Source organism: Hemitrygon akajei, chromosome 21 (genome assembly GCF_048418815.1).
Source record: "Hemitrygon akajei chromosome 21, sHemAka1.3, whole genome shotgun sequence".
Classification (NCBI taxonomy): domain Eukaryota; kingdom Metazoa; phylum Chordata; class Chondrichthyes; order Myliobatiformes; family Dasyatidae; genus Hemitrygon; species Hemitrygon akajei.
The window spans coordinates 32,659,538-32,684,010 of record NC_133144.1 but is presented as its reverse complement, the minus strand read 5'-3'; the positions used below and the strand labels follow the sequence as shown (position 1 = coordinate 32,684,010).

Below are 24,473 nucleotides of genomic sequence, written 5' to 3'. Positions count from 1 at the left end.
AGGATGCCAGGAGGTTTCAAGTTGTATGTGGCATCTTCAGGATTATTTGTAGCTGAAAGATTTGAAAACCCGCCCCCCGGTCCCAGACTTCGGCCTGGGGAAATAACTTTTCACAACCTGAGGTAATCATTCTTTATGGTTTGACTCCAGGGTAAATCTGCAGGGCCTACATACCCATCTGAAGGTGTGATGCCTGAATTTTTCATAGTGTGAAAGGTTCTGTCCAGTAGTTTTAGCAGCTGTGTCCCATGTCTCCCTTTCGAACATCATGCTGAACTGTACAATCGGGTTTCATCTGTGGATGGTGAATTCAGACATCGATCGGTCTGATATGGTCCAGCCTCTCGTTGGCTCCACAGGGTTTGCTGTTACAGGGCAAACACGCTCCAAGTAAGCATCTGTTACTTTTGTCCCAATCCGTTTGAAATTTTAAATCCCCTACTAAGATCAATCTTGCTTCACTGCCTGTCTGTAATCTATACTTTCCTTTCTCATATCCTATTCTTGTCTCCTGCATCAGGTCCTATATGCAACACCTCACAATGCTTTTATGATCCTAACTTCTACATATCATTCTCCACTGTAATCGACACTCTGGTCTTTCCTCATCCTTAGTTCTAATAGCTGCTCCTTCCCTTTTGCTATTTGTCCTACATTTCCTGTTGGCTTAATACTTCCTAGTCCGAGACACCTTGTAGTCATGCATCAGTTAGTTTGATCAGCAAGTTGGAATGTCCCAGCTTGTTTGATATGTTCCTAAGGAGCACTGATTTGAACCATGTGAACTTACTTGTCGTCCTTCTTCAATGTTTTACTTGTGCTTTTCTAACCCTTGAGATTCTATTCAGCATACATAGCCTCTAGCTTCTGATAATCTCCCAAGCACACTGCAGTCACTGGTGCAAAACAACAAATTTCACATTGTGTAAGTCAGTGAATAGTAAACCCCTTTCTGATTCTGGTTCAGGATCTAGTGCTCCTCTTTACTCTCCTATTGCTTCCCATGTTGTTCATCGCAACTTGAAGCACAGTGACAGAGTCCTCCTTCCCTCTCTTGTCAATATTCTTTCAAACTAATTCACCATGTCTCTTACCTTCGTATCACGTGCACAGCCAGCCCTCCTTATCCGCGAGTTCCGCATGCGCAAATTCAACCAACCGTGAATCGCGAAAACCTGGAAGTGCTCTTCCAGCACTTGGTGTTCGAGCATGTACAGACCTTTTTTTCTTGTCATTATTCCCTGAACAATGCAGTATAACAACTATTTTACACAGCATTTACATTGTATTAGGTATTATAAGTAATCTAGAGATGATTTAAAGTATACGGGAGGATGTGCGTGGGTTATCATGGATCGGAATCGAAAAAAATCGGAGGAATAAGTTGGAACAGGTACATCCGGTATTATTTAGCGTCAGTTAGTCAACCATTTGTCTTAGTATATAGTATATATTTTATCTTTCTATGCATATAAAACAACTAAGAACATATGTTTCAGCACCGGGCTCAGGAACTTCTTCCCAAGTTCGATCCAGTGACAGACCGCTATCGAGTGCACTCTCCACTGTGCCGGGTTGATGTGGAGGATCAAAAACCCAAAACCCAATAATTAAACCACTGCGTTGCTGAGTAATAATTATAGCTTTCATCGGGGCAGGACCTTTCTCACTTTATCCATTAAAATTGTTCCGATCATTGACCGACTGTAGCCTAATGCTTTTTCAATGACCGATGGCATTTCACCTCTTTCTGATTGCTTTATTATTTCCACTTTACTTTCAATCGCGATCGTGATTATTTTCGTGAACGGAAACACTGCGGATTCAGATCTCTGCCGCAGTCTAATGAGACAGGTTAAATAAGGTCTGGGGTTCCGCTGGGTCCTAGGATCCACCGCATTGAGACAGGTTGAATAAGGGACTTGAGCATCCGCGTATTTTGGAATCCGCGAGGGGTCCCGGAACCAATCCCTCGCAGATAAGGAGGGCTGACTGTATATTGATTCTGTTTACAAAAGATGCAATCTACCCCTCTGATTATTGAATCATATGAAGTTACTACATTACAGCTTCCCTTCATCGTTTGGGTGGCCCGTATTCTCACCGTTCTTCTGAGAATGACAGCATGAATCGATGTTGTAAGAATCCCCTTTCAAGAACCAATTCAAATCTGTGAACTCAGCTTCACGTCCCCCTGCAGTTCCAGTGCAGTCTTGACCCGAAACACCAGCTGATCCTCGGCACGTCCCACTGAACTGCTCCAGCAGTTAGTTGTGTATTGCTCCAGATTCCAGAGCCTGTGACCTCTTGTGTCTCCGCCTATAACTTCTTTGATCTGAAATTACAGGGCAACCGTGATGAGACCCAGACGGTGGACATGCAGAAGGCGACGGCAGACGCTGAGAAGCTGTTCCGTGCGGGGGAAGGGAAGCTGGGCACAGACGAGTCCACCTTCAACATGATCCTAGCGACCCGCAGCTTCCCCCAGCTCCAGGCGACCATTCAGGAGTACGGGAGGGTAAGTGGTTCGGTGAAGATGCCCAGTCCCGGAGTCCTTTCAGCTCCACTCTCGTTTGAGTGGGGGAGTGGCTGGGGATGGCCAGAGCAGAGAGGTGATCATATCCATTTACAGGTACCAGGGATTTGCTGTGGTGTGTTGGCACAACATGCAACTAAAAACAACACTCAGCAAATATAAAGAATAAAGTTAAAGTACAGCAATGGAACAAAATATATATAAATACAGAAATACCAGCGTCTCTTTACAGTGTAAACAGATTATAAAAGGTGGTTTAAAATATTTACAATGCAGTGCAGTGACTAGGGTAATAGGTAGAGGGGGTGGGAGGGGCTAACTAGAATGGTTGATCGGATTAATTGGGAGATGAGTTGCCTGACGAGCATGGCAGGTATGGCACCATTTGTGTTGTCTATAAGAGTTGCAAATGGAATTGATCACTGTGTGGGCCTTCGCTGATGATTGGACATCTAACATCATTGATGTTATAATTGAAAGCCATTGATGAAGATGGTTTAGCTTAAGACACTGCCTGAGGAACTTGTGAGAGTGATGTCCAATGGTATGGTCAATCTCCGGCAACCACAGTCATGTTCCTTTGTGTGAGGTATAACTTCATGACTGTAGGAGTTTTACAAGGTCCCACATGCGAGGGTAGGACCTCAGTGCATCCAGGTTGAGTTGGCAAACTGAGTCCAAAATTGTTTTGGCAATAAAGGTAATGGTGGGGGGCAGCTGGTGTAACTGGGTACTTGTGACTAGTTGTGTTCCGCACAAAGGTTGGTGCAGGAACTATTGCTGTGTGTAATATACAGTCAGTGGCCACTGTAATAGGTACACCTGCACGTTAATCCAAATATCTAATCAGCCAATCATGTAGCAGCAATTCAATGCATAAAAGCATGCAGGTGTGGTCAAGAGGTTCCGTTGTTGTTCAGGTTAGAGGTCAGAAAGGAAAAGAAAGTGACTTTAACTGTACAATGATTGTTGGAGCCAGACGGGGTGGTTTTAGTGTCTCAGAAACTGCTGATCTCCTGGGATTACCACACACAAAATTCTCTATAGTGTTTACAGAGAATGGTGTGATAAACAAAAAGCATCTAGTGAGCTAAGTTCTGTGGGCGAAAACCGCCTTGTTAATGAGAGAGATCAGGGGAGAGGCCAGACTAGTTCAAGGTGACACTAACTCAAATAATGCACAAAATGCTGCAGGAAGGGACTCGGCCTGAAACGTTGACTGTTCATTCATTTCCACGGATGCTGCCTGACTTGCTGAATTCCTCTAGCACTTTGTGTGTGTTGCTTTGGATTTCCAGCAGGTGCGGAATTTCTTGTATTTTTGAGTAACTTAAATAACCACACTTACAACAGCATCTCTGAGTGCACAACACATCGGAACTTGAAGTGGATGTGCCACAGCAGCGAAAGACCATGAATATGCACTCAGTGGGCACTGTATTAAGTCCAGGAGGCACCTAATTAAGTGGCCACTGGATGTAACTGAACGATGTAGGAAGTATAATTGTAAGTTTGCAGATGACATGAAGATTGAAATAGTTGTTGACAGCGTGGAGTGGGGTCTTAGGCTACAGGGTGACATTAATGTATCAGTAAGCCATCTGAGAAATGGCCGATGGAGTTTAAATCATAGAAAGGCCAGGTGACGGGAGTAGTAATGAGGCTCGGACAGGCACTGGGAATGCACGCTCCCAGAGAGTACTGGGGAACAGAGGGACCAAGGCTGCAATGAGATCTGGATGTGAGTTTACTCATGAAAACCAAACTGGGGATTGATGTATAAATGCTGCTTGATTGCACCATAGACACCAGTTTCCAGTGCCTTGCTGATGACTGAGAGTGTCTGGGCAGTTATACTAAATTGTCCTGCTTTATGTGAACGGGGTATATCTGGACCACCTTCCACATTGTCAAATAGATGCTTGTGTTGTACCTGTACTGGAGCAGCTCGGCTAGAGGCTCAGCTAGTTCTGCAGTAGTCTTCAATGCCACAGCTGATATGTGGTCTAGCCCCATAGCCTTTGAACACATCTATATTCTCGAATCGTCTGGAGTGAATTGAATTAGCTGAAAACAGGCTCATGGTGGAGATCCCTGGAGGAAAGCAACAGGTTCCAGTATGCCTGACACTCCGTTCATTATTTCCTCTATTATGCTTCATTAATTTAATCCAGTAAGTCCATCCCCTCAGTCCATTACCACACGCCTCTGGTTGTGAGCATGGACACAATGTTTTCACTTGTTTGTCATTGCCTCACTGTCATTTACTGTCGCACCTGTGTGTATCCGCATGTCCTGAGCTAATTGTTCTCTTCCTAAAACGGCTGCTGTTTCCTTTGATGTCAGTGACACTCATTTTCCAATTTCCTTCTCTGCTGGCCACCTGTTTCAATGTAGCTTTACAGAACTCTGCTAAAGTTAGACTTTTCCCCATATTCTGCAAACCTGTTTCTGAACTTGATTGTTGATCTGTCGGCTACCATCACCGTGCACTGGGGAGCGGCTACCTTTTGGGATATATAACCGTATGGTGACACACTTTGGTGGGTGGAGTAAGGAGAGGCAATAGAGAATATTGACCATTCTCAAAGGGGTGGTGAAGCAGAGGGACCTGGGGAATGGGTGCACAGAGACGTGGCAGGGCAGGTTGAAAGGGTGTTCATAAGGGAGACACGATTCTGTGCTTTATTGTTAAATGAAGTAAATTTGAAAACAGGGATGTCATACTAAATCTTTATAAACTGCTGACCCAGTATCAGTTGTCACGTTTGTTTTTGGTTGTCTCTTATAGGCATGAGAAAGAATCTAGGAAAAATCTGGGATTAGAGTTCCCGAGATAAGGCACCATGGCTACTATAACAACATAAGACATAGGAGTAGATTTAGACCATTTGGCCCATTGAGTCTACACTACCATTCCATTATGTTGGTTTATTACCCCTCTCAACCCTTTCTCCTGCCTTCACCCCATAACCTTCGACGCTCTGACTAATCAAGAACCTCTCAACCTCTGCTTTGAATAGGGAGAGGTTGGAGGGGCTAGGACTTTTTTCTTTAAAGAGAAGGTCGATGAGGGACTTGAGTGGTATAAATTTTTAAAGGGTGTGGACAGTCTGGCAGTGAGAGGCTGCTGGTGAGAGAGAATTCAGGGTGAGATGAGCAAAAGATTCTGTAATGTGTGTTTGGGACAATTTGCCTGCAGACGTGATGGAGGCAGGTTTCCTGGTGCAACTGGATCAGTATAAGTAGAGGAAACACTTGCACAACAGTGGAGAAGCTGGTTACTGGAATTGAAGGCCTTGAGTGCTAGCACAGGGACCGTACTGGACTCATTCTTCCATTAGTATTCCTGAAAACATCTCTCTGAGCAGTTGAATTGAATTTACTTAAATCTTACATCCGCCCCACAATGCGAGGGAGTAAAACTCTTTGTGTTATGACTCCGTCACAATGTACAGACATTTGAATTTATAAATCTAATGTCTTGTAGAAAGAAGCTGTCCCATAGCCTGTTGGTCCTGGTTTTTATGCTGCTGTACTGTTTGCCAGACAGAAGTTACTGAAGCAGTTTATGGTTGGGGTGACTGGTGTCCCCGATGATCTTCCAGGCCTTCTTCCTGCACTTGCTGCTATAAATGCCCTCAATGGAGGGAAGTTCACATCCACAGATGCGGTGGGCTGTCTGTACCACTCTCTGCAGTGCCCAGCAATCAGGGTCGGTGCAGTTCTTGTACCAAGCGGTGATAGAGCCAATCAGGATAAAATTCTTCAATTAGTTAATACATCATCTATATGTGCTAAACATTCATTAATACAGTTTAAAGTTGTGCACAGGGCTCATATGTCCAAGGATAAATTGGCTCGTTTTTATTCCTATATAAATCCTATTTGTGACAGATGTCATTCTGAGATAGCGTCTTTAACTCATATGTTCTGGTCGTGTCCGCTTTTGAAAAAATATTGGAAAGATATTTTTGATATTATTTCTGCGGTATTGAACATTGATTTACAACCACATCCTATTACTGCAGTTTTTGGTTTACCAATGATGGATTCACTCCATTTATCTTCTTCCGCTTGTCGAATGATTGCATTTCTTACATTAATGGCTAGAAGATCTATTTTGTTGAATTAGAAAGAAATTAATCCTCCTCCGTATTACATTGGTTTTCTCAAACTATGTTATGTCTAAATTTAGAAAAAATTAGGTGTTGTATTTGATACTTCTATTAAATTTGAAAAGATATGGAGACCATTTATTCAATATTTTCATATGATGTAATATGACCCTGTTCCAAGCCTATTTGTTTTTCCAGTTTCGATTTTATACATGTTGAGAGGATCGGAGTTGACGACACTGATGATTTTGTATTTTTGTGAGATATTATAAACAACCCTTTTTTTCCCATTTTTTCTTTTTCTCTTTTTTCTGTATTAGTTATTAGATTATTAGATTAGTTTTCTTTTGCATAATTTTTTCTATGATATACCTAGGTTTGCCTTGTTTATTTGTATATTGTATCGTTCATGATTTGGGAATACTCATTTATACTGTAATCATTGCTTATGTATTCTTTCATGTTTAGTCGAAATGTGTATGTTTGTAATCCCATTATCTTTGTATTAATTTTATTTTGTTGATATTAATAACAATAATAAAAAGATTGAGAAAGAAAGAAAAGGATGTTCTCAATGGTGCCCCTATAGAAGGTCTTGAGGATTGGGGTCCATGCCGAACTTCTTCAGTCGCTTGAGGTGGAAGAGATGCTGTTGTGCTTTTTTTTTGCCACACAGCCGGTGTGTACAGACCAGGTGAGGTAATCTGTGATGTGTATTGCAAGGAGTTTGAAACTACTCACCCTCTGAACTGCAGTCCCATTGATGTTGATCGGGGCGAACCTGTCTCCATTCCTCCTGTAATCCACGATCAGCTCTTCTGTTTTTTGGACATTGAGGGAGAGGTTGTTATCCTGGCACCACTGTGTCAGGGTGTCAACCTCTCCTCAGTAGGCCGTCTCATCACCGCTAGGAATAAGGCCGATTAATGTTGTGTCACCTGCGAATTTGATCAGCAGGTTGGAGCTGTGTGTGGCAGCACAGCTGTGGGTGTAAAGGGAGTAGAGGAGGGACAGGACACAACCCGGGGAGGACACCTGTGTTGAGGGCCAAAGGAGCAGAGGTGAGGGAGCCCATCCTTACCACATAAGCAGGTTTTCCTTTTTTACCTCCAATTTAACCGTACTGTTGAACCTCTGCTTCCTCCACAGCTGGCTAACCGTGAGTTGATGAAGGCCATTGACCGGGAGTTCTCAGGAGACGTCTGTGACGGGATGCAGGCCATTGGTAGGTTTAACACCAGTTACCAGAGGCAACATAGAACTCAACCCTTTCAAATGGTGGGTTCTAAACCCTCCGCCCAGAACATACTGCTGTAGTCCCATCCCTTCCCCCAGCACACTGCTCAGCTTTCCACCATCCCTTCCTTGCTCGCCCTTGTCCCTGTCCCTTACTCACCCCTTCACACCTGCCTCAACAACCGCCCCCCACAATGTGCCTCACATCTCCACATTGCACTTCAATCCTACACTCAGCCTTGCTGCCCGTCCCTACTGCTCCACCTGCACGCTTCCACCCCCTCCCTCATCCTTCGTCTCACAGCCCCCTTCTTCCATTCTCCCCCCGTCATCCTGTATCCCTTTCACTTCCTCTCTCCCTGTCTCCCTCTCTCTCCTCCCCATCCCCTCTCTCCTCTCCCGTCTCCCCTCTCTCCTCTCCTGTCTCCCTCTCTGTCCTCTCCTGTTTTCCTCCCTGCCCTCTCCACCCTTCTCCCTCTCTCTCTCCCCATCATCTTACCCCTCTCACTCCAGCCCCTTCCCACACTCTCCCATCCCTCCCCCACTCTCTCTGCCTTTCCGCCATTTTCCATTGAAGATGCTGATGAATCAGCACTAGGAGGCCTCTCAATGTCAGCAAGGCCAAGGAGCTGAGTATTGATTTCAGGAGGGGGAAACCAGAGGTCCATGAACCAGTCCTCATCAGGGGATCAGATGTGGAGAAGGTCAGCAACTTCAAATCCCTCAGTGTTATTATTTCAGAAGATCTGCCCTGGGTCCAGCATGTGAGTGCAATTGCGAGGAAAACACGGCAGTGCTTCTACTTCCTTAGAAGTTTGAGCAGATTCAGCATGACATCTATAACTTTGACAAGCTTACATAGATATGCAGTGGAGAAACTGTTTGCATCGTGGCCTGGTGTGGAAAGCCCAATGCCCTTGAACAGAAAATTCCTACATGAAGTAGTGGATGTGGCCCAGTTCATCACAAGTAAAACCCCACCATTTAGCACATCTGCATTGAGCGCTGTCACAGGAAAGCAGCATCCATCATCAAGGACCCCCACCACCCAGGCCAGGCTCTCTTCTCACCCCCACCACCCAGGCCAGGCTCTCTTCTCACCCCCATCACCCAGGCCAGGCTGTCTTCTCACCCCCACCACCCAGGCCAGGCTGTCTTCTCACCCCCACCACCCAGGCCAGGCTGTCTTCTCACCCCCACCACCCAGGCCAGGCTCTCTTCTCACCCCCACCACCCAGGCCAGGCTCTCTTCTCGCTGCTGCCGCCATCAGGAAGAAGATGCAGAACACTCAGGACCCACACCACAGGTTCAGGAACAGTTATTACCCCTCAACCATCAGGAAGGAGGTACAGGAGCCTCAGGACCCACACCACAGGTTCAGGAACAGTTATTACCCCTCAACCATCAGGAAGGAGGTACAGGAGCCTCAGGACCCACACCACAGGTTCAGGAACAGTTATTACCCCTCAGCCATCAGGAAGGCGGTACAAGAGCCTCAGGACCCACACCACAGGTTCAGGAACAGTTATTACCCCTCAACCATCAGGAAGGAGGTACAGGAGCCTCAGGACCCACACCACCAGGTTCAGGAACAGTAATTACCCCTCAACCATCAGACTCTCAAGCCAGAGAGAATAACTTTACTCAACTTCACTTGCCCCATCACTCATAGGTTCCCACAACCTATGGACTCACTTTCAGTGACTCTTCCTCTTGTGTTTTCAATATTTATTGCTGATTTATTTATTATAATTTTTTTTTCCTTTTTTGTACATTGGTTTGTTGTCCGTCCTGTTGGGTGCAATCTTTCATTGATTCTATTCTGTTTCTTTGATTTACTGTGTACACGCATAAGAAAATGAATCTCATGATTGTATACGGTGACATATATGTACTTTGCTAATAAAATTACTTTGAACTCTCCCCACCCTCTTCCCCGACTTTTCCACTCCCATGCCCCATCGTCCCCTCTTCCCACCCATCCTAGCTCTCCCCCTTGTGTTTATTTGTTCTTTCTCTGTAAATGCTACTTCCTCATATGGACAGATTATTGACCCATTTGTGTTGGAGGCAAGGACAGGGTGTCAGTGGTAGATCAAACATGATATACCCCATTGTCATAGGTGACAATTAATGCGAGACGGTGTTGGGAGCCCCAGGGAACGAATGGAATGTGTGGTTCAGAGTTCCCGCTTGGTGAGAAGCAGAGAGTTGAGTTTTCCCACGGACTCTGTGCTCTCTGTGTGTCAGAGACAGGAACTTTCTGTGTAATTGATCAAAAGAATGTGTTTCCCTGGACAATATAGGAAGATGACTGAAATCGTTAGCTGGACACAAGGGCAGCATGTGGAGTTCAGTCTGTAGCTGCTGGAGGTCATGTGTTTAGGAGATGGATAAAGCCAAGGATGTCACAGGGTGGTAAAACACTTGGGAGTCCTGCCTTACTAGCTGAGACACAGAATGGAAGAGCTTAGAGAATGAACTTGGGGTGACTATCCTTTTGCCCACAGTTAGTGCGTACAATTCCAGTCAGGAGATTGCAAGGATGAGACATCTACAGAAAGAATTGAGAAGGAAATTGCCTTAGTTGAAGGTTTAGAGCCAACACAGGTGGGCTGTTAGAAGAAAGTAGGCAGAGGGGAATAAAATGATGAGGAGGCTAAATGAGGTGAACTGGAAGAACCGGCATCCCTGAGCAGAAAAGTTCAAAGAGAGTGTTTTCTCCCAGAGAATGATGCATGTCTGAAACCACCAAAGAAGCAGAACTCCTCTTTGTTACATTTAAGGAATACTATCAAGAGCACTTTAAACATACATGGGATTAACTAAATATCTGCTCTGTGGACAAGATTGGTAAATGGCCCACATCCACATCCATGATTCTGTGAATTGAAGTGGTTCCATTCCCACTGCATTCTCTTACTAACTTTAAGTTACTCTCCCATCTTTCTTTTCCAGTGCAATGTGTTGTCAACCGTCCTGCCTTTTTTGCCGAGAAGCTCTACAAGTCCATGAAGGGACTCGGAACCAGTGACTCCACTCTCATCCGAGTCATTGTCACTCGCAGTGAGGTAGGAAGATGACTGAATTGTAACAGATGTATGACTAAAGCAGGCATGGGCAAACTATGGCCCGGGTGGCATATGCGGCCCATTAAGCTTTTTAATCCGGCCCGCAGAACTTGATGAAATTATATTAATAAACCTTGTTAACATTTTTTCCCCGCAATTCTGGCGTTTTCCCAATAGATGACGCACTCTATATACATTGACCTTTGTTGAGGTGCAGCGTATTATTCCACATTTGCGCTTTACTCTTTGACCTCTCACCCCTTCTGTAAAGATGAGTGGAGCTAAGAAAAGTGGATAGAGAATGTCGGGTGTTTAATAAGGAGTGGACAACTAAATATCTTTTTACCGAACACCGATTAACTGCTGTATGCCTGATATGCCAAGAGACTGTGGCGGTTTTTAAAGAATATAATATCAGCCGTCACTTTGCCACAAAACATGCCAACTATGCTAGCAACCAGTCAACGAAAGAACGGGAAGCTAATGCTCAGAGGTTGGCAGCTAATTTACAGGCTCAACAAAAATTTTTTCACCGTCAAACTGCCATTCATGAGTCAAGTACCAAGGCGAGTTTTATGCTGTCATTCAAATTAGCAAAGGCCAGCAAGCCTCTGTCTGAAGGCGAGTTTTTAAAAGAATGTATGGTGGAGACAGCAGGTGTATTGTGTCCAGAGAGCAAAGACAAATTTGAAAAAATCAGTTTATCACGCAGGACAGTGACTCGCCGTGTGGAACTGATAGATGAAGATATAACCAGTGACTTAAATAAAAAGGCAGAGTCGTTCACGTTATATTCATTAGCACTGGATGAAAGCAACGATGTAAAAGACACTGCTCAGCTCCTCATTTTTATCCGAGGAATTAACAATACTTTTGAAATAACGGAGGAGTTTTTGACAATGGAGTCTCTGAAAGGAAAAACACGGGGAGAGGACTTGTATGACCGGGTGTCTGCTGTCATCGAAAATATGAAGCTCCCTTGGAGTAAACTTATCAACGTCACCACAGATGGATCTCCTAATTTGACAGGGAAAAATGTCGGCCTGCTGAGGAGAATACAGAATAAAGTGAAAGATGAAAATCCTGACCAGGATGTTATTTTCCTTCACTGCATCATCCACCAGGAATCTCTATGTAAATCGGTATTACAGCTGAATCATGTTGTGAATCCTGTCGTAAAACTTGTCAACTTTATACGTGCAAGGGGACTTCAGCACCGTCAGTTCATCACGTTCCTGGAGGAAACTGATGCGGATCACCAGGACCTACTTTATCACTCCCGTGTCCGCTGGTTAAGTTTGGGCAAAGTGTTTCAACGAGTATGGGAGCTCAAAGAGGAGATCGGTGCATTTTTGGAGTTACTGAGGAAGGCCGGCGAATTTCCTGAGCTGAGCAACTAGAGCTGGCTTTGTGACTTTGCGTTTGCTGTGGATATATTTTCACACATGAATGAACTGAACGTGAAGCTACAGGGGAAGGATCAGTTTGTGCATGACATGTACACAAACGTGAAAGCCTTTAAATCCAAGCTGGCTTTTTTCTCCAGGCAAATTCTGAATAAGTTATTCACTCATTTTCCCACACTAGCCACGCTGGAAGAGGCCGGCGCAAATGTGAAAAAATACAGCGAGTCACTGGATGCGCTGCACAGAGAATTCTGCCGTCGCTTTTCTGATTTTGAAAAAATTGACAAGTCACTTCAGTTGGTGGCCTGTCCCCTGTCACAAGATCCTGAAACAGCACCAGAGGAGCTACAGCTGGAACTGATCGACCTTCAGTCTGACCCCGTCTTAAACTCTCTTAAACTTTTATGACTTTTATGCTTCACTTGGTAAAGAGGTGTTTCCAAACCTCCGGAGGACGGCACAGAAGATGCTGGCGTTTTTCGGCTCGACCTATTTGTGTGAACAGGCGTTCAGCGTCATGAACATCAACAAAGCCAGCCACAGATCCAAGTTAACTGACCAACACCTCAGATCCAACCTGAGAATCGCCACAACAAAACTAAATCCAGACTTTGATGCGCTGGCTAAAAAGGGAGACCAACAACACTGTTCCCACTGAAATTAAAAATAAGTTTCTTTGTTGTGTTATGTAAAAAATGCATTTGAAAATATTTTTTTCAATAAGCCTTACATGTTACATGTCATTTCTGTTAAGTGATGGACATGAGTAGTGCGCAGGTGCACGTACGTTCTCAAAATAAAAAATGCGCTCCAGATCAAATAACGTGCTCCGCATACTGGCGCGCTGTCACTGTTCTGTCCTTGTGCTGGTCGTTGTTGAGTTTTGGCACAGGGGACAATTGAATAAAAAGGAGCAGGACAAGTAGACCTGCATCTCCTACCGTTTTTGAAATAAAGACAGTCAGGAGGAGAGTGATGATGATAATACCTTGAAGGATAACAGAATTTTCAGTGCTTTAAAATAATAACTGTTACTATTAAAAAAAGCTGTATTTTATTCATTTAATTTTCAGTGTTTTAAAAGTCATTTTAATAAATAGCTAAATACCATGGGACTTCAAAGACAGATATTTTGTTGTAATGCATTTGTTCATTTTCAATTGAAATTAAAGCACATAAATCACATGATATTTTATTTTCTCTTATGAGGTGTATTACCAAAACACTCCGTCCATCTGCTCCTGGTCCGGCCCCCCTGTCAAATTTTAGAACCCTTTGTGTCCCACAAGGCAAAAAGTTTGCCCACCCCTGGTCTAAAGGGTAGTTGTTTGATGTTGGATTTTAAGGTCTGTGAATGTGTGGACACTTTGCCCTCTTGGGTTCCCCCGCCTCCTGTAGCTGAGGAACGTTCCAGGTTCAATTCCGGATTTACATCAAGTTTATTTCATTTCCACACATTACCAGAAACGTCACCTTTGTGCTTTTCAACCACACTATTTACTCGCTCTGCTCTGTACCCACAGATCGACCTTGTCCAGATCAAGCAGGCGTTTTGGGAGAGGTACCAGAAGACCCTGCGCATGATGGTGGAGAGCGACACCAGTGGAGATTACAAACGCATGCTGCTTGCCATCATCGGGAACTAAACTTCAAAAACAGGAGCTTCTGGGTGCCTCCTTGAATCCATTACTTGAAGGAGAATTGAGACAATATTCCTTTTCACCATCATACACATTACAAATTTATACTTGAGTCAAAAATCTTAACTACTTAAGGTGGCATTTATTTTATCCCACACACAAAATGATGGAGGAACTGAGAAGAGGATCAGCAGCTCCTGCCTACCCGTTCATTCACCCAAACACTTCCCGCCAAGAGCCACCCCTGTTAATACTAGAAAAAGATCTGGTGTTCAAATGAGATCCTAGGATACCGTTGGGAACTTATTTGAAAATCATTCCAATTTCCTATCTCGGCCTAATGGAAGATGATCAGACAGCAGATGCTGAGGAATGGTTGCGCCATTCACTGATCAGTTTAATGATTTGGTTTAAATTGATTGTGTTCACATTCTGCTAGAGGCATAGTCATAGAACACTATAGCACAGAAATAGGCACTTTGACCCATGCTGACCTCTGTCTAGTCCCATTAATCAGCACCCAGACCGTGCCCCTCCCATTCGCGTGCATAATCCAAGCTTCTCTTAAATGTTGAAATTGAACCCACTTGCACTGGCAGCTCTGCCCTCTGAGTGAAGTTCCCCTTCATTTTTGCCTTAACCATGTCACCTTTCACCCTTAACCCATGAACTCTAGTTGCAGTCTCACCCAGCCTCAGTGAAAAAAGCCTGCTTGTTTTTACCTATTGTACAAATAGTCCCAAGAGCCATTGTTAATCCAGTATTCTAAACCTGCAGTTTCATCCTTTCCTCATCTTGTGCTGTTACACCACAGATACCAAGTAACAATTCTCAGTACAAGAAAGATTTTCTGCTTTTGCCCAGTCCATTGAGCGTAGTGTTATTTTTAATTGAATTGACTCGGTTCTGGTCCTGATGAGAAGAAATATTGCCTGGTCTCTGTAAAGTTACAATATTTAAAGTTAGGATTCTGCCCCAGGAGTTCATTGTATTTGTTTAAAGTTACTGCATAATTGTTTTGAAACCTGTGTGTCCCTACAATCTAAATGTTGAAAGGTTGCAGCTGTTCCCCCTGAAATAGTTAATGCCTGACACGTGTGTGTGTTCCCTCCAAAGTGAGTAGAGTGTGATCTCACTGGTGTGGGAGAAAGTGAACTCCTTAGGTCAAGAGGTTCCTTTCACCCAAACCATCCGCTGAGATTATGTGTAAGAGAGAACTGCTCATGTTTTATCAGATTCTCTCTGAGAAACAATCTGGTACCAATCCAAGGGTATTCAATCTACTGCTTTTGCTCCACACTCGGCAACCTGATCACCTCAAGTAGGGTGATCTGATGAATTATATCCAAAGCCATATATTCCCCTGCTAAAATTAACCTACCGTATATTCAGTGCCTGCTTGTGTGCCTTGCAAAACAAATGCAAATTATTTTTATATATATTTGTAGTGTAGAAAAAAAGAACTATTAACCGTGTCTCTGCACTTTGGTTGTGATTGCAACTGTATTTCAGTGAACTCATTTGTTGGTCCTGCTTAACAAATTTGCCATGAATTAATATTTTTCTTTAAACTGATTAATATTTATAAATTTCCGTAAGTCACTTGTGAAGTTTCTGGTCCTCATTTTAGTTTTAATTCTTCCATTTATTGTTTGACTTGTGATCACCACAGCCTGAGCAGTGATCAGTTATTACCTAGGTAATAAAATTTCACACACTTGGCCCTCACACTGCTGCCGCCACCCTCCCCCCTCCCTACACCTGGACAACAGCTCTGGGCTCGGACAACTGTAATGAAAAGTCTCCATGAACCAAAGTGGATATTCTGTGCAGGGCCCTGAGCTCTGTCCCAGGTAGTAAAGATTATGAAAGAAAATGAGCTACAAAGCCTGCTGTAATCAGCAAACACTACTCACTGGCAAAGAGAACAAGCTGTTCTGTTCTTGTGTAAAGTGCATATACAACTCTAGACTGCCCCATAGACAGCAGACTCCCTGAGCTGTCCTGTTCACCATGAAGAAAGCTGTAACACCAACCACCACCACCCCAAGCCCAGGAAATGACACTGGAGTTCAGGATCATTTCCACTGACCTCCACTGGCAATCATGTGGATGCTTGGTGAGGGTAGAGCTTCACAGAGAGCTGATTCAGTCTGAGGTAGAAGTGTCAATGTTAGGAAGTTAAGCCCACATTCCTGAAGCTTTCAGCAGCCAAAACTGGCAGCTCATTAAATATGTACAACGTATCATCTCAGTTCATCATTGTCCAAGTTTATTGAATTGTTATAATTATGTACTAACTTTGACAGTGACAATTATGCATGTTTGTTTAGAAAAAAATCACATTGGTTAAAAAAAACAGTGGAATCATTGTAAATGGTGCAGTAATGAGAAGCACTTGAAGAATTTCCATGGTTTCCCTTAAGTTGTTTCTTGGAGTATTTTGCCAATAATTACATAAATAAAAAGTATTATTGGATTTTGCTTCCTTTGCTCTTTGTCCACATCTAAAATCTTCCAGAGGATTACACTGAGTACCTAGCACAGAAACACCCTAAGTGCTGACCCCACACAAACCCTAATCCTCCATCTTCCCTCAGACTTCACTCACAATATAACCTTGTTCCCTTTTTCTCTCATGTTTATCCAGGATTACTTAAGTACATCTACATGATTTGACTTCTTCAGTGAACCCTACTTTCACAACTCAGTTATATTCTCTCTTCAGATGCCCATAAATCCTGCATTAAGTCTGGAACTTCCTGCCTTATCCTAGCTACTTTTGAATAATTGGACAACATTTGCAGTCCTATAGTTTAGTGTCCGAACCAATTTGGAAATACCAGAAGTCCAGAAAAAGCAGAAGACTCTTTCCCTGAAGTGGAAATGTGATAAAACAATTTGATTTTAAGTGGGAAAGGACAAAAGGAATATTTGTGACAGTATGAGACTGGTGGTTCCACTGTTTCCAGAGCTGACTGATGGATTAATGAATATAGTCAGAGAATATGGTAAAGCTGTAAAATACAAGTCAGAGATGTTAAAGCCTGAAACCACAGAATGTAGGAAATAGCCAATAGATCAGACATTGTCTGCGGAGAGAGAACAGAACACAGAATTAATATTATAGATGGGAAAATTACTTAGTGGAAAATGCCAATTCTGATTCAAGGACACCCAAATTACTTGAAACTGTAGAGTTTAATATTCTCACAACAGCAATATGGTCAAAAGGAAGATGAGACACTGCTTCTTAAGACTTCAGTGTAACAGTGCAGAAAGCAACAGACAGATTGACCAGACTGGAAGTTGGAAGGGGAGGCAAAATGATGTTTAAGGTCAGGCCTGCTTGCTGCAGGCAGGACTTCACAAGGTGATTATCAATACATTTTGGATTTTTCTAGTGTATGGGGTAAGCAGATTGAGAGCAGCAAATTCAACAAACCTGACAAGTAACTCTGCTTGACCTGAGAAGTGTGTGGATTCCTGGCTGGTGCGAAGGGATGAGATGAAATAGCAGCTACTGTATCTTCTGCAATGATCTGGGAAAGAACTATGAGAAGGGGAGTGACTGGTAGAGATAAGAGCTGGCCAAAGAGTCACAATGAGAACAGTACTTTCACAATACTGGGAGAGGAGGGGAGGTGTCTTTAGAAGTGGAATCTCAACAAGGTCAGTAGAAATTGTGAAGGATAATCTGTTGAATGGGGATGTTGGTGGGATGTTAAGTGATATTTGTCTCATCCATCCCTCAAACACTCTTTCTACAATTCTAAACCTATTTTCTCAGTTTTAATGATGAGTTTTTGATCTGAAATTAACTCCATTTCCATTTCTATGGATTTCTATTGAGATAAAGGCAAGGTTTCCAGCATTCTGTTTTCATATCAGAATACTGTGTCGTGAAAATGATTGGCAAATGAACCAAACATCTATGCAAAGTTGTTTTACAAATTGAATACACTGCCCAAGAGGACTAGCAGAGGGAGATTCATTTGAAGAGTTGAAAGGGAGCTGGGCTTCAGTTGACAGCCCATACCCTGACATCAGACAGGAATGGAAGATGGAATTGTATTCAATATCTGCAACATGAAAGTTCTCTATCCTTGTTCTATAACACCATTCTCAGACAAAAATGTCAATTACTTCCAAACACCTCGCAGCAAAAGCAGACGTTGATGAAATTCACTATTACCTTGAGTACTTCATTAGCCATCTGAGGAAGAGTGTTTAAAGATCAATCAGGGAGCTCACGGTTTACTGGATAGCAGTGATCCCTGCTCTCCCACAGACCTGACACCCAGCCTTCGCGTCAATGGAGGGATACCACCAAGACGGGCAGGGTAAAGAAACCAATGTCAATGGGTTCTCCCTGGCCATCACTTCCTGCAGTGAGGTTTTAGATACTGTAAAACTCCACCAAGTCTTGCACACTTGGGTCTTTGATGGTCCAAGACTAGCAGATTTTCTGGACTATGCAATGTATTCATTTAATAGCTTAACATCTTTTAATTAATTTTTTTTTTTTAAAAATGATGTTACACAGTATCATTCGTGAACCTGGTGTGCTTCTAGTCAGTGTGGGAAATTGAACTGGGGAGCATTGAAGTGAGGGCCAGTGAGTGAATAGGGTGGGTGGGAATTGGGATCTGAGTGAATGAATAGGGAGGGTGAGAACCAGACCTGGTGAGTGCATGGGGAAGGTGAGATGAGGAGTGAATGGGAAGGGTGGGACTGACAGCCAGTGAGTGGAAAATGCCAAGATTCTTGAGCAAATCAAATGCCGAACCATCAAGGTTTCTGAATGGTTGAATAGGAGATTTACTGTACGAAGCTGATGAAATGTTTCTCATTGTGCATGATAATAAAAGACTCAAGTAATGGGACCTGAATAGGACCAAACAGAGAATATTCCACAGTGTGAATGTTCAATCTGGTGAATAGGCTAACAGGGAAGAGGGAGTTTGGACTGCTGTTTAATACAGAATTAGACTCTTAGGCTGTACTGGTGGGAACAGAGGTGTACAGGGAAAATGGAGCAGACACTGGGCTGCACGTGCTGACATGCTAAACAGACCAGACACAGGGAATGAAACCTTCGGGACACAGATGTAGCAGATCCTGGAGCTGTACTGATGGGTGACATAGGTGTATGAAGTAAATGGTGCAGACCCTGGGGCCACACTAGTGGAGGCCTGTGTCCCGCCAATCGATCTTGGGATAATTTCACTATTCAAAAAAATCTAAAGGATAGGAAAATTAAGCCATTTGCCCAAATAAGATTGCTTATAACATTTACAAACTTCAGAGTTCTTCATCTTAGAAACAGGTCATTCTGTCTACCAGGCCCATGTTGACCATCAACTACTTATACTATTCCTACTTACAAACAGTTGGTCTGTATTTTTCTCTGCCTTGGTGATTCAAGTGCTCGTCTGGATATTTTCTAAATGTGAGTCTCTGCCTCAGGCACTGTTCCAGATTTCAACCACTCTCTTGATTAAGCTTTTCCTCAGGTCCCCACCAACCCCTTACCTTAAACCTTTCCCATCTTAGTTTTGAAAACTTTGCCATGAGGTAGTTCCCCTCTATCTACCCTATTTATGCCCTCACACCGCATGCATCTACATAGCATCCTGCAATATCCCAGGATGATCTAATGCACTTTATAGCCAACACAGTCACCACAGAAACCTAGGAATCATGGCAGCAAATTGGCACAGAAAGAACCACAAACTTTGTTCATAATTCATAACCACAAAAATTGTTCATAACAGGGCAATAAAGTTTAGTTGATTAAAGGATAAACATTGCTACATCTTCAGAGAAATGGCACTGCTGTCCCTGTAGATTTTTTGCCTGCAGGTAGAACAGCTGATGACTTTGTGTAAAGTCCCATCCAGCTCTGAGACTGCAGCATATCCAGCACAACACTGAAAATGGAGTTCCACTTGATCCCCATCATCCAACACTGTGACAGGAAACCTCCCTCTGGGACCAACCCCCCCCCCCCCCCCACAGAGAGCTGTTGATATCTGGAACTTGCTACCAAAAGAGGAAATGGTATCAGGGTATAATCACTGTGCTTAAGAGGCACTTAATCAACATTTCCATAGGCAAGGAATAGAAGGATACATTCTTAGTGTGGCCAAATGAGATTAGTATAAATAGGTAAAAAGCCTGGCATGGATGAGGTGAGCCGAAGAGCCTGTTTCTGTGTTGTACGACTCTGAGCCAAGGTTGATAATTTTCACATGTATTTGAATTTACTTAATATGTTACATTAAAACTGTTAAAATTGAATGTAAAATCATTAAATATAAAATATTGAAAGTAAGTATTAGTTAATTAAGCCAAAACCTAAAAGTTGGCTGAACACTAAATTTCAGTTTGAGTTGGTTTAAGAACAACCTCTTCTATGACTTCCATAACAGCTGTAAGGGTACTGTATAATTCTCCAGAGGAATAAATCCACACCATCCAGTAAAAGCAGTGGCCCATACACAACATTTATTGTGTACCATCCTATAAAATATTTAAATATTTTAGAGCAGACATACACGTTCCAGCTGAGAGTTATGTACATGTGCTGATGGCAAACAAAAAAAAAGGGAGATGATTTTGTTTGTGCCTTATGTTTAAAATTGTGTTTGATGGTGGGAAAACAAGAAATTAACCAGGTAGTAAATGTATAAAAATGCAACCAGGCAAGGGGTGACAATCATTAGCTAATTGAACACAACACTACCTTTGACATGATGTATTTAAACAAAGCAATCTTATAAAAATTTAACATGCAACCTTGATTTGAGACTGTCACCACAATCCTGTTTTTTAAACTGGGCCATAGCTTGCATCGCATAAACAGAAACATATTAAAATGCCTGAAGCTCTTCCAGACTCAGGGGTCGGCACAGTATAAGCCAGTCGAATACTCACAATGCACTAAAAAGTATCCATTACATTTATGTAATCTTATAGATTACTGTCCTGTACATTAAATGTCTATATATTAAATATCTGCAAAAATGAAAAACATGCATACACAAATTACACAGCTAAGCTTTACAGATTTGATATGATTCAAATGTCTTTCCATAATGTACAAAATTCAATTAAAAGTACCTTTCAATTCATATTGTGTGTGGGCTATTAATTTAAAATGCATGATAAAACTTAAAAAGGGGCCTGAAAAGTCAACTTGACAGGTGCCGGGACTGTAAGGTCTATCAACTTTCTGGCTTAAATAGCTTTGGTTTCTTTTAAAGCAAGAAACGTTCCTACAAACTACAATGCAGCAAGTATAACACAGGATCAATAATGTCTGCTGGAAGGAAACAACCTGAGGTCAGCATGTTACCAAGGCCCTGCCACCCAATAGATTCATTTTGGCATTTTACAAATTTAAAATACACCTTTTTACAGCCTCAGAGTTATTTTTAAGACCATTCTACAATTTAAAAACTTGTCTTTAGTAGACATTATGAAACAATGTTCATCAATAAATAGTCAGCTCTTCAGCATTACTTAGGGTTTCTGTCCAAATTCTGATTGAAAGCAACTAAAGCTATTCAAGAAAGATTCTGCTTGTAAACTTAAGTGTTGAAGTTGATGGGTGTGAGATGCTATTCTAGACGTGATTTAGTGAAACCAGTACTGACTTTCCAAGGGTCCAGGAGTCTTGATTATATGCTGCATGCACATGAATCTTCATCTACCACAGGCCCTTCTTTCAAAAGCAGGATGTCTTTACCATATCTGATCATTTAAAGTTCATCAAATTTGTTCAGCTGTTCAAAAACACATAGATACTGGCCTTGGCCACTTCAGAAGCTGTGATTCAGGGATATCTTAGGCAATGCGAGTGTGTGATGGGGACATGGTCACTGTATGTTGCTGTTGCCAGTTCCATTGTTCTCATTGGTATTTGTCGTGTTAACTGAATTGATGCCATCTTGCTGAGGAGTGTCTTTCCTTGGAGGCATTCGCTCGTTAATCCTGTCCAGGCCTTTCGCTTCTTCAAAACTGCAGATTTTGTGCTGTGGCGAGAATCCTCTGATTGCTTAATGAAACGCAGAATAAATGAGTTAGGCAATGGAAATGACACAATAGAAAGTAAATGTAGAATAACATCCAAAACTTCTAGAGATGCTGGCAAGTTGTGAAGTGTCCTGTTTATCATAAACTTGAAAAATATCTGCTACAAGCTCACCAACATGAAAAATGCCAACTAATGTTGTTCCACACTATTGCAAAGAAATGAAGCACTGAATGTTTGATAGAAAACTGGAGGGTCTAACAGTCTCAGGGAAGCAATCCAAGGACAATCTGGAATAGGTCCAGTGCATATGATGGTTAGATTTTCCTGTTTATGTCATCGCCAGGTTCCCTGCAGTATATTGGTAAGTAATGCCACCCGAATTTAATGAGGATCCTTCTAGTGATTTCAACAGGTCTTCTGCAGCATACCAATATAAGGGACCCTCACTCCAGCCAATACTTCAAGACTTATAAAATGCACTGTTGAACATCCTGACTCAGCCCAGTTTGGTGGAGGGATTTCATATTGCCCAAATTGTCAGATAGCTTTTTTGAGATAAGTGAGTACAAAGCTGAGTAATGCGACATTACTCTGTAGCACATTTGTCTGACAGAGGGTTTCTTATACCTTACTAGATTCAATGAATTGCCTCCAAAACCTGATAGTCCAAATCAAAGTGAGGTTTGAAGGCAGCATACTAAAGGTTCTCCTGCAACCAGCTGGTGTACTAGTTCAAGTGCACTCCCAGTAGTGCACTGATCAACATAGTTCTCTAACGTTCCCTTACAGTACACATGTCCCAGTTACTCCTGCAACATTATGTTGTCAGTGAGGCCCCCTGTAGTGCAGTAGACTAAGTTTCCCCTCTAACAAAAGTCTACATGGGACTTTTCATAGTGCACTGACCTAAGTGAGATCCCGTTGTGCACCTTGATCTAACTGATATTACCATATAGTGTAATGATCTATATTATGCTCTTTAACAAACTAAACCAAGAGTGGATTCCTTCTATACACAAATCTGTGAAATCTCCTTGCAGCGTACTGTTCGATGCAAAATTTCTCTAATTGTCCCTTATTGCATAATTCTCTAAATGAGGATTACAGTATCTGTAGTCTCCTCGTGGATTTCCTGTAGTTCACTCATTTACATTCATTTCCTCTGTAGCATAATGGTCCAAGTGTGACTCCCCTACAAGCTGGTGTTAGTAAGGTTAGATCAAGTGTGGATTTGCTGTATGTTACCACTAGTCTGTGGTAATGTGCTAGTCTAAATGAGGAAACCCAGAATCACAATGATTTAAGTGAGGACAAGAGGCTGGAATTGGAACAATAAACAGAACACTGGAAAAGCTGAGCGGGTCAAACAGCATCTGTGGAGGCAGACAGACTAAGTTGATATTTCAGGTAGAGATCCTGTGTCAGTCCTGATACTGCTTGATTTGCTAAATTCTTCCATTTCTGTTTGTTGATTTTAAGTAACGTTTCACTGTTCTGTTCTGGTCTATTCAATGTACTGTCCTTGCATGCTTGTTTGGCAGTGTTATCCCACACTAGTCAACCACAGTTGGTAATCCGGAGGAGGATGTCCTGGTCTAATTCAGTTTCCTTAAATCATACCAGTGCATAATATTTTCACTGGTGCTCCTCTGAAGCATGCTACTCTCCACATGGCCTCTGAGTAGTTCTCAGCTAAGTGAGGAATAACTATAGTTATCCTATAGTCTACACATGTGAATGAGTTTATCCTGTTCTGTGTTGGTAACGTGAGATTTCTTGGTATCTTACTGGTCTAAGTGAGGATCAACTGCAGCACATGAAATCAAGTCTGACATAAAGATTCCTGTATGTTCTATTTTTACCTTGATCGGTACTTAATGTACTTACAGCAGCTCTACTTTCTTAAGTGCATTACTACATACCCTCATTTATGTCACACAGCACAGAGCCAGCCGTTCAGACGCTCCCCCCATGTCTCTGCTGGCCTCAGGCACCTGTCTATCCCAAACCAATGTACCAGCACTTGGTGCATAGCTTTCTGTGCTTTGGTGATGTAAGTGCTCATCCAGATACTTTTCAAATGCTGTGACAGCACCAGCCTCCTTCACTTTCTCAGGTTGTTGCATTCCAAGTAATAACCACCCTCCTGGTTGAAAACAAATTTCATCACATATCCTGAAACTCCTCAACTTAAACCTATGCCCGCTGGTTTGAAATATCTCCTTTATAGTGAAGTGTTTCGTTCCATCCACCCTCTCTTTACTCCTCATAGATACATCTCTATCAGGTCTTGCATCAGCCTCCTCCACTCCAAGGAAAACAAACTAGCCTGTCCAGTTTCTCTTAACTGAAAAGTTCCATCCTTCCAACATCCTACTAAATCACCTTTGCATCCTCATCAGTGCATTCACATCCTTTGAATGG

At 42.6% G+C, this 24,473-nt stretch overlaps 3 protein-coding genes across 6 annotated transcripts in view; 2 read left to right on the top strand and 1 right to left on the bottom strand.

Moving 5' to 3' along the window:
• LOC140714196 (annexin A7-like) overlaps positions 1-16,487 on the top strand; it is a 77,307-nt gene extending 60,820 nt beyond the window's left edge. For both annotated transcript variants that reach the window (XM_073025108.1, XM_073025109.1), the window contains exons 10-13: positions 2,348-2,518; positions 7,804-7,879; positions 10,850-10,962; positions 13,892-16,487. In XM_073025108.1, coding sequence (XP_072881209.1) covers positions 2,348-2,518; positions 7,804-7,879; positions 10,850-10,962; positions 13,892-14,014 — 483 coding nt within the window. In that variant the 3' untranslated portion in view covers positions 14,015-16,487. The remainder of the gene's footprint in view (positions 1-2,347; positions 2,519-7,803; positions 7,880-10,849; positions 10,963-13,891) is intronic.
• Positions 1-24,473, top strand: part of LOC140714474 (fatty acid-binding protein, intestinal-like) — a 559,271-nt gene that overhangs the window by 192,390 nt on the left and 342,408 nt on the right. The window lies entirely within an intron of this gene.
• The window catches only part of LOC140714197 (serine/threonine-protein phosphatase 2B catalytic subunit beta isoform), a 97,033-nt gene continuing 93,052 nt past the window's right edge, over positions 20,493-24,473 (bottom strand). For 2 of the 3 annotated variants that reach the window (XM_073025110.1, XM_073025111.1), the window contains one exon: positions 20,493-22,070. In XM_073025110.1, the coding sequence (XP_072881211.1) occupies positions 21,892-22,070 (179 nt within the window). In that variant the 3' untranslated portion in view covers positions 20,493-21,891. The remainder of the gene's footprint in view (positions 22,071-24,473) is intronic. The other variant, XM_073025112.1, reaches the window with a different exon arrangement.